At 39.6% G+C, this 10,642-nt stretch overlaps 1 protein-coding gene across 1 annotated transcript; it reads left to right on the plus strand.

Moving 5' to 3' along the window:
• Positions 1–4,684: 4,684 nt before the first annotated feature.
• On the plus strand, positions 4,685–8,666 carry LOC307119174 (uncharacterized protein; the record flags this gene model as incomplete). Its single annotated transcript, XM_079805253.1, has 5 exons — positions 4,685–4,949; positions 5,377–5,472; positions 7,289–7,399; positions 7,558–7,748; positions 8,661–8,666. Exons 1-5 carry the CDS (start codon positions 4,916–4,918, stop codon positions 8,664–8,666), a joined length of 438 nt encoding a protein of 145 aa, XP_079661379.1. The 5' UTR covers positions 4,685–4,915.
• Between the last annotated feature and the right edge of the window lie 1,976 nt (positions 8,667–10,642).

Genomic DNA, 10,642 nt, shown 5'->3' on the forward strand with positions numbered 1-10,642 from the left:
AATGTATTTATATGACCACTGATTGAAGCTTGAAAAAGTTTTCCAATAAATAAATAAATAATGATTAAAAAAGTTCAAAGTGATCATGTGTTTATTGCAATGCACAAATGTCTTGGTCAGAATGAGAATAAAACACTTATTTACCTGGAAACCATATTGAAAAACAAATCATTTGTATTACATATAAATAGCTAAATCTATGAGTGTATAAATCTTAAAAAAAAAAAAACTGTTCTTGGTAAGTGCTGACATATTGTATAGATTATATACATCTCCATACACATATAGGAAGTGTTAGGCTGACTTTGACCTACAGTATGTCTACTACATCACATATAGCCAGACTCAAAAAGGGATTGACCGGCAAACTTTGCCAAAAAGGCGGCAAGCAAAACAAAATACACAACCGATGGATGGTGGGTAGAGCAACCATTCTCTGGGCAAGTACTCACCATTCAAATGAGTTTTAGGGTGCTTTCACACTTGGTTCGATTGCCTGGAACGAACCCGAGTTCGATTGCGATTGCGGAAATGAGTGAAACACACACAAACACACATTTTTATCAAATCATATGTAATTAATATCGGTTCACTTCCGCGATTTAGTACGATTGCGTTCACATCAGCAGCGAACCGTACCGGAGTTCACATGAACCGTACCCCAGACCACCCTTTTTAAGGGGACTCTGGTACGGTTCGCGGGTGCGCACCCGAGTTCGGAAGACCGTGTTCACATCATCCAAACGAAGCGAACTTCTGACATCAATCGAGTCTCTTCTGATGTTTGTAGTGGCGTTCAGAAGCCTTGACATTAGCATCCTTATTTTGAACGGATTTCGGACCTTTTCGCGCCCAATAAGCACGCACGTTTTCCAATCAACAAACTTTAAATTAAAAATTAAATGACTGACATATTATTGAAAAAAATCAACGTAAAAGGGCGGGGCCCCCTATTGGGCGGGGCCCATGGGCTTCAGCCCAGTCAAGCCCAATGGTAAGTCCGGCCTTGTTGGTCGTAAAGGACCGGGTGATTACCCACCGCAATTATTAGCTTTTCCTCCATTTTAGATCGTTCTTCACTCTTCATTCACCAGTGTTTTAAACGAACGCTATTGGCTAGCGTCTGCTCTAGGATATTTGCATAGGGTGATCTGATTGGATGACGCCTGCGTTGGCGCTTGAAAAGTTGAGAAATCTTCAACTTTTGCCGCTTGCAACCTATGCTTGCAACGCGAGTGAAGCGACGCAACGGAACCCACAATTCAGTTCGGCAACGCATGACGTCACCCATTCAAAGTAAACGAGAAGCGTTGACTACGGCTTAACTCCAAGCTTAACTCCAAGTCTTCCAGAGTCAAAGCCGATTCAAAAGACCGCTGTTCGCCAGCTTCTGTGTTTACGAGTGGCACGCAGAACCTCCGCAACTCGTACCGTCATTATGTAAAGCCCGCCCACCGACTCTACACACGCTGTGATTGGCCTGACCAGAGTTTGGTTTTTCCCAACGGGGTAATCCAGCCCCCGGAAAGTGTACCTTCCATAGGGGCAGCCATTGCTAACCAAGCCATCACCTGCTGTTAGCATCCCATTGACTCCCATTCACTTTGGCCTCACTTTGACAGCAAATATCCACCCCCGAAAAAAAAAATCCCCTAAAAAACAATTGCATAAAGGGCAGAAATAAAGAATACGTCATGAAATGATTATTTCAACATTAACAACTTGACAGCTCAATAATAAACCATAAGAAAACATAAGATCAAGTACGTGAATTTGCAACAGAACACATGCTATATTATTTTACATTTGATTATTTTATTTAATTCTAAAGAACTCTTAGCCTATTTGGTGCACTTATGACGCCTCATGATGTTCCAAACCTGTATGAGTTTCTTTGTTCTCCTGTAGGCCTACACAAAAGAAGATATTTTGAAGAAAGTTTTTACCAGGCTGCTTTGGGGGCACCATTGACTTCCACAGTAATCTTCCTACGTGTTCAACATAACAAAGAAATGTATACATGTTTGGAACAACTTGATGGTGAATAAATGATGACAGAATTTTCATTTTTGGGTGAACTATCCCTTTAAGAAGTCATTCTGAACCAGGCCTAATCACTTTTTTGAATTTTAAAAATGTTTATTTTCTTTGAATAATTTACTTAAATTATGACTATATTATCGTGTAATTATTTGTCCCATTTTTATCTAAATATTTTTTAAATGTCATAAACTTTAAATGACAGGATTATTTATTATGTATGATATAGCCTAAATAAATGATAAATTAATAATAACATTTATTAGGCTAGAATCTATAAATTAACCTGTCTAAAAAAATAATAATTCTGTCTGCCAAGCTCTGATAATGTATTGGAATATTATATTAATATATTATCCATTAAAAAAAACTATAGGCCTACCTTTAGAAGCACGGATGTGTCTGTCACATAGACTGGTCTGTCACCACAGTCAGACAGTCTGAGACACTGAAATGCTTCTCATAAAGTGTGCAGTTGGCCTGAGGTTCATCATGAGTTACTGGACAGACCCATTGATACCTTTTTGATATTAATTCAGTTCTATATCTGGAGATCCCCTTGCGTTCTTCAAACGGTGGACGCAACGCAAGCTCGACATGTTTTTAAAAAACCGCGCAAGTTTACAGGCACACTCTGGCACAGCGCATGTTCTCGAGACTCCGCCGCTATAGCAACAAAGCCCGCAATCACGCACAAATGAGCTCCTGTACTACTTATTGTGAAATTGATTCTTTATATTTGCTATCAGTATTCTCCACACTGCAAACTCCGTATGTGTTTATTGAACTATGTGTGGACCTGTGTAAAATACGGGACAAATCGCGTCCCGTATTGGTTTGATACGGAACGCGTCATTTTGCTTGTAAATACGGGACGATTCCGTATTTTACGGGACGGGTGGCAACCCTACGCTAGGGTGCGTCTAGATTTCTAGGCTAGCAAACTGTCCTTCAATACCCCGGTTGCAGGAGTACTGTTATGTCGTTCGACTGCTTGTTTATCGTCACCTGTGCCAGCAGATCCAGCAGGAGTATCCGACACTGTTTTCCCTGACTTCTTCACACCTTTCCTCTTTTCAGATCCTCCCATTATCGTTGTTCCAAAAATTCAAGACATTAATAAATGGAAATTCTCAACAAAAAAAAAGTTTCGTTGTAACTATTATAAAACAGTTTGGGATTGCTGAGCTCACAAACGTACATGTGATCAGGGCGCCATCTTGCACGCCTCCTCTACCCTGAAAAGTTGTATTGAAATTCACTCAGGGAAAAATGTATGATACTTTAATGTTAAAGGCCTGAAAATAACCTAAATATAAAACTGCATTTCTGATCATGTTGTGATTCAAATTTGAGGATGATACTCTTACAAATGTAGCTTCTGTAAGCTTTTATGTCAAAAAAAAAAAAAAAAACCTCTAGGCGTCCTTTCAAAAAGGCCCTTTATTTCAGAAGATTTGTAATTGTAAAGAGTAGCGTTTCATTCAAATAAATCTGCAATAAACTGCTAATTATAATGGATATATACAGTTACTGAAAAACTAAAGCAACTATTACAGAATTTACAAAGTGTAAAAAACTAATTTAGTTGATAAGAAGTGCCAGTCTCCACTGCGGTGTGCTCTCGCAAGATGATGCCTTTTGATTGGTTACAACGTCCATCAATCAAACCTTTGTTGGCAAGGCATTGGCTAGGCATTGCCTGCCTTTATCCAACCAAAACCATAGCCGCTTTGACTGACACCTCACGGAGCCTGTAATGCGCTTCCTGTATATAATGAGTCATCAGAAGGCCTGTGATTGAAGGAGAGAGACCTGGGAGGGTTTAACTGGAGCTGAAGACTCTAAACTGCAGGGGAGATCCTCAGAATACTCGCTATTGCATTGAAAATGGACGTGATTAATTACTAATATAACTCAAATACGCTCAAGTAAATGAAGGAGGATTTCTTTGTTTGCCCCCCTCTATTTTTCAGAGTGGACCCTTACACTTACATGCTGGTGTTTATTGGATTCGTCCGATCGGATCTGCACGATAGGAGATGAAAGATGAGTAACTGCATTTATTATGCTGATGTTTAAGTGGCCGGTCCTTTAGCATTTAATTAAATGCTAAATGAAGCATTAAATTAATAATTTATCATTTCATTAATCCTTTAATGCACCACTGCGGATTGAGAGGTTAAACTAATACAAGGAAACATTATTTAATATTTTTTATTCATATGCAAAAATATAGTAAAAATAAATAAATCAAAGTATTTACCAACACATTTTGATGCATGCACAGACATCTAGCATTTCTGAGTGATGATGATGCAGAGGAATCACTGAATCAAAGTTTTGAACTGAGTCAATGAAACAGGTTCAAACTTTTTAATAAAGAAAACGTCCAAATGAAGTTTGTAACTATTCAATAAATGTGTTCAGATCGATGCGCGCTCACGGCTCCGCTCATATGAATGATTCACGTTTTAGTTGCTATGGCGACGCCTGTTATGAATTCTGACGCAGACTCAGACACGCACCGATTGTGTTGTTGATCTGTTGTTGAGAGAGACGACTGAGGCGATTTCACAAACTTTTGCAGAATATTTTCTGTGCTGACCTTGAAATTTTGAAGCTGTTTGGAGGAGACGAGACTTTTATTCTGGAAGAACATCGCAGGAGATATCCTTTACAGAGTTACATTTTTGAGTTGTAGATACTTTTATCTTATTGTTCTTTTCTTATTTTAGGAGTGTCGAGTTTGATTAATTCTTTGTTTTTGTTTTCTTTTTTTTTGGAGGAGTATTTTTGAGGAGAGTTTATTGTATTGTATTGTGTGTTGTTTTGTTTTGTGTTTTGTATTGTTTTTGTTCCAGATTGCAGGAGGATGTCGATGGCGAAGATGATGGGTGAAAGAGAAGGTGAGTGCTTTAACGTTAGTTATGTTATGTTACTGAAATATTTCAGCCTCGGGCCGCTCCATATCCAGGAGAGCTGCTTTCTCTCAGACGGCTGGTCAGGAGGTTTGGAGACAGACAGTGTTCTGATGACCGTGATCAGGCCTGGGCCGGTTGCATAAACCGTTAAGACTAGTCTTACAAGTTAGACATACATTTTTTTTCTTTAAGACTGTTCATACATTTTTTTAAATCAGTTACATAAAAACATAGACTTGCCTAACTGCTAGTGGCTCATACTAGATCTTAAGACACTGTCTTAACGTAATGGCTTAGTTTATGCAACTGGCCCCCAGGATACGCTGCCAGACCAGACCCAGATCACAGATCCAGGAGCTTCCTACACATTTAGCGCTTCTGTCTTCTGAGTTTTCTGTTTCTGTGCCCACAGGTCAGACTGACAGGAAGAGAGCGTGGCAGAGCGGCAGCCGGCAGAGCCCAGATGATCATGGACGTCCGTCCACTCCATCTAAAGGCTTTCGCAGAGGTCAGAATAGGCTTTTATTACACAAGTTATGGCTCAGTTAAAGGGTTAGTTCACCCAAAAATGAAAATGATGTCATTAATTACTCACCCTCATGTCGTTCGACACCCTTAAGACCTTCATCTTCGGAACACAAATGAAGATATTTTTTGTTGAAAGCTGATGGCTGAGAAGGCCTCAGATAGGCCTCCATTGGCATTCAGTACACAGGGTTTTTCCTGGGTCAAAAATGGTCTTCGGTGGTGGCTGACAGACATGACACACGCACGCACAGTAAAAAAAGTCCCCTACCCACATGATCTGCAAGCGCAATACTGACAATACATTTTAAATAAATTCAAAGAAAGTTTGTAACTTTTGCTTATCTTATTTTGATCCCACATGAAAAAATACTATAGTATATTATAGTAAAATTACTCTAGTAAATACTATAGTGTTTTTGAACTGTACTATAGTAAATATACTACAGTAAATAAACAAAGTGTAGTAAATACTATAATATAATACAATATACTACAATTTACTGTAGTATCTTTACTATAGTATGGCTCAAAAACACTATAGTAATTTTACTATAATATACTATAGTATTTCTTCATGTGGGATACCTTGATGTTTGTTTTTGTTCCTCATTTTTACACTATTTACTGATAATTGTTTTGGTATATAATCATATCAATATTAAAAAGTAGTTTTTAAAAAATGAACAAATAGCCTAATTTTCTGCCATATACAATTTCATAAAATTATCAGCTAGCTAACAACAACTTTGTTCTGGGTTCACCTCACAGTCTAAACTAAGTGATTTATAGGCTATTTATTTTACTACACATTATGAACATAAATAAGCTGAAAGACTGGATAATTAAAACTAACTCTTACACCCACTCTTGCTAAATTGTGTAAGCACACTTGTGTTCTCATTTCAGGTGTTCTGAGTAAATTTAAACTGATTCGTTAGTTCAGTGTTGGACAGATCAGTTGTTCTAACCAGTCGTTAAAATGATTCGGTTCATTAGGTTGCGAATCGGACATTAGCAGACGCGTTGTGTGCGAATCCCGTCTGTTAGAACATCGCGAAAGATTTGTCAACACACAGAAAACACTTCATAACTGGACACGATTTGTTTCCCGTTTATTGAAAGTATGCTTTATGTCAGCTGGTCAGAGAATCAGTCAATGTTTTTTGAGCGCATTTCACACCCAGCGGCAATGAAAGGAAAACATCGTCTGATAGCGCCACGTGCAACATGGATTCGGTCTTCCGACCTTTTGATTTTTATTAACGTAATATGTGAAATATTAGAAAGCTAAGAATGCTTATTTTGAAGACAGAGAGAGTGCGAGCGAGGGAGGAGCTCTGATCGTCTCTCTGTCACTCAGTTACAAGCGCAGCATCTATTCTACATCATTCATAAATCACAATAGCTCATCAAATAAAGCTTTGGCGGGACAAAAATTTGTTTTGGCGGCCGCCAAAAAATTTTCAATGTAGGAAAAACCCTGGTACATTTACACTCACAAGACCCATAAAAGGCACTTAAAATGTCGTTACAAAGTCCATCTCACCACAGTGGCTCTACAATAATTTTACGAGGCGACGTCAATAGTTTTTGTGGCAAAAAAAAAATCAAAATAACGCCTTTATTCAACCTCTTCTTGTCTTCCGTGTAGGCCTCCACGACGCATGCGCGAGAATATGACGTAGCGCCGGCGTTTGGGTGAACTAACCCTTTAACAAATAATGTGTCATTGAAAATAACAATTTCATGTGACCACTGACATTGATTATTAATATTATTAAAAATGTCTTGACCAGGCACCATGTCCACATCATATTTGTCCCTCTCTGAGGACAATATAGTGAGGCGGTTCTGCAGAGAGTCGTTGAGCCTTAGCAGCCGAGGCTCGTACATCACGAGCTCAACAGGTGAGACTGAAATAAGGCTGGGCAGTGTACAGTCACATTGAATTTCATTTTACTGGTGACCTTTTTTTTAAGTAAAACGTAAGTTATGTCATTTTATCACTGCCTAATTGGACGTCAGAGATGTTTCTAATCATTCAGTTTTGTTTTCTTCATTTCAGAAAAACCCACAGAATGTAAGAAGAGGAAACGAGTTCGTTCTTTCCTCAGGAACGTGTGTAAGGCTGTGAGGCGCTCGCTCCTCTGCTGTTGTCTCAGTGATGTGGATGTTGTGGAGTCTTTTGTTCCTCCAGCGGATCTGGAGCCAGAGCCCGATCCTGGTCCATCATCACCTGATCCAGATCACTCCGGCGTCAAGCCAAATAATGGTCAATCTGCAGACATTATTTCTCCAACATTGTTTTAAACAGAATTATTATCGTCTTGTTTGCACTGATATTTTTTAATATAAAACAAAGGATCTAGCAATCACAGATCCAGGAGCTTCCTACACATTTAGCGCTTCTGTCTTCTGAGTTTTCTGTTTCTGTGCCAACAGGTCGGACTGACAGGAAGAGAGAGTGGCAGAGCGGCAGCCGGCAGAGCCCAGATGATCATGGACGTCCGTCCACTCCATCTAAAGGCTTTCGCAGAGGTCAGAATAGGCTTTTATTACACAAGTTATGGCTCAGTTAACAAAATAATGTGTCATTGAAAATAGAAAGTTGAAAAAAATAAAACATAAAGTAACAATTTCACCATTGACATTGATTATTAATATTATTAAAAATGTCTTCAGCAGGCATCATGTCCACATCATATTTGTCCCTCTCTGAGGACAATACAGTGAGGCGGTTCTGCAGAGAGTCGTTGAGCCTTAGCAGCAGAGGCTCGTACATCGTCGATTGGAGGTGGAGTGGCGATAGATCGGATAGCCGAAACGAACAGGGCAGTTGGAGCGACGAAGAGTGGATGTGCCATCCGCTGCCAGGTCAAGTTCCCGTCGAGCCAACGGAGACTTCAAATGGCCTTATGGAGGCTTCACCGGTGAACACGAGCTCAACAGGTGAGACTGAAATAAGGCTGGGCAGTGTACAGTCACATTGGATTTCATTTTACTGGGAACCTTTTTTTAAAGTAAAAGTATTATTTATTATTAAAATTATTAAAGACATTATTTCTCCAACATTGTTTTAAACAGTATTATTATCGTCTTGTTTGCAAGCTCATACATTTCTCATATTTTGTTTTTCAGACTCCTTTGAGACTCTCTATAACGTGGGAGAGATGATTGGATCCGGAACTTTTGGGAGAGTGTTCAAGGGAACACGGAAGTTTGATGGCAAAAAGGTAAAGCAATCTTGCTGAATTGTACAAACATTTTTGCTCTTGCATGCATCAAAACATTCTTAATACAGATGGGTTAATACTTAGATGCTCAAATCGTAAATGTTATGTGCAAAGTCAGGCGCTTGAATACCGTTATTGAACGCTGTTTTTTTTTTTGCAGGTTGCCATCAAGCAGATGCACAAGATTGACAATGATCGTTATCTTGATATTGTAAGTTGGTCAAAAGTTGTATTTGTTGTTTAAGTGCTGTTTGTTGTTTAAGTGCTGATTACTGTAGTCAATACACCTGTAGGAAGCATTAGGTGTAAATGTAATAGATCAATAAACCTGGAAAGGCTCTGATGATCGTGTCTGTAAAGATCAAAGAAAAGTACATTTAAAAATGATAGGTTTTCTTCAGATTTTTACCCAGCTAACCTTCTGTCTACTACTTTTCTCTAGCCCGGGCATCCCGAACCTCTCGTTACAGAAGTGGCGCTGCTGCTAATGATGAGGCATGAACCCATAAGCCCCTACGTCGTCCGACTGTACGACTGGTTTGAACATCCTCGGACATTCGTTCTCATAATGGAGTTCCCTGACCCCTGCGAGAGCTTGCTGGACTTCATCATTCGTCATTCGTGTCAACTGGATGAAACAACAGCACGGGTCATCCTGCGACAGGCTGCGCTGGCGGTACAGCACTGCATCGAGCATGGCGTTTTTCATAATGACGTTCATGCAGAGAATTTCCTGGTGAAGACAAACACGTTAGAGCTCAAGCTGATCGACTTTGGCTGCGGTCAGCTACTTAGTGGTGATGGCTACGAGACAAAAATATACCGTGGTGAGTATTTTTGGAGTGTGGAAACCTGGATGTAGTGACTTTCTGATTATTTGATGCTTTGAAGAAATTGCTCAACAATGTGCAAAAATGTCTTGCTCACAGGATTACCTTCTTACTGCCCACCTGAAGTCTTCACAGAATCTCGATTCCACGCCGTCCCAGCAAATGTCTGGGCTCTAGGGGTGTTGTTGTACCTGATGGTTAACGGACGTTCTCCCTTTGGCAATAGAACGGAAATCACACAGGCCAAAGTTACATTTCAGAACTCCAACTTATCCAAAGGTGAGTGAAGAATATCGATAAACACACACACATAAAGCAAAGGCTCTGTTTAGAAACAGGTAAAGGTGAAGTATGTAAGATGTTTCAAGTTGAAATGCATTCAGTTTATAGTTCACCAGATGCTGTTTTCATAATTGCCAACATTCGTGTCACATGGTCATCATGACTAACCAGCTCTCTCCTTAATAAAATGTGTACAGAATGCAGTGATCTGATTAGCCAGTGCCTAGCCCGGGATCCAACGAAACGGCCGACGTTAGAGCAGGTGTTACAACATGAATGGATTAGAAATGATCTGGAGAAGTTCAGGAGAAGTTCAGGAGATTCACTCGATCAGTGATTTCAGGTGTGAGGTAGTGTAACAGACAGAGTAGGATTAATATCATTTATCTTCAATTCTGGATTATTTGTAGTGAGGTTTTCAAATTTGTGTTCATGTTCTTGTTATAGTCAAGTCAAGTCAGCTTCATTTATACGGCGCTTTATACAATACAGATTGTTTCACAGCAGCTTCACAGTAATAAACAGGAAAATAACACAATTAGTGATGCAATTGCAAGAATTCAGTTCTGTTGTAAATCAGCTAAAAAAAAAAAAACATTCATGAGTTCACATGTTCATATAATCTTTGTATTGGATAGGAGATAACACTTGCTGTCCTTGGTGGAGGGCTTGAGCTCGAGACTTGACCAGAAGTCCAACCCCGACCTGACAGGAACCCAAGCCGATCCTGGTCCATCATCACCTGATCCAAACCACTCCGGTGTCAAGCCAAATAATGGTCAATCTGCCGGGGATGAGGGCTTCC

Source organism: Gobio gobio (genome assembly GCF_949357685.1).
Source record: "Gobio gobio genome assembly, chromosome: 22".
Classification (NCBI taxonomy): domain Eukaryota; kingdom Metazoa; phylum Chordata; class Actinopteri; order Cypriniformes; family Gobionidae; genus Gobio; species Gobio gobio.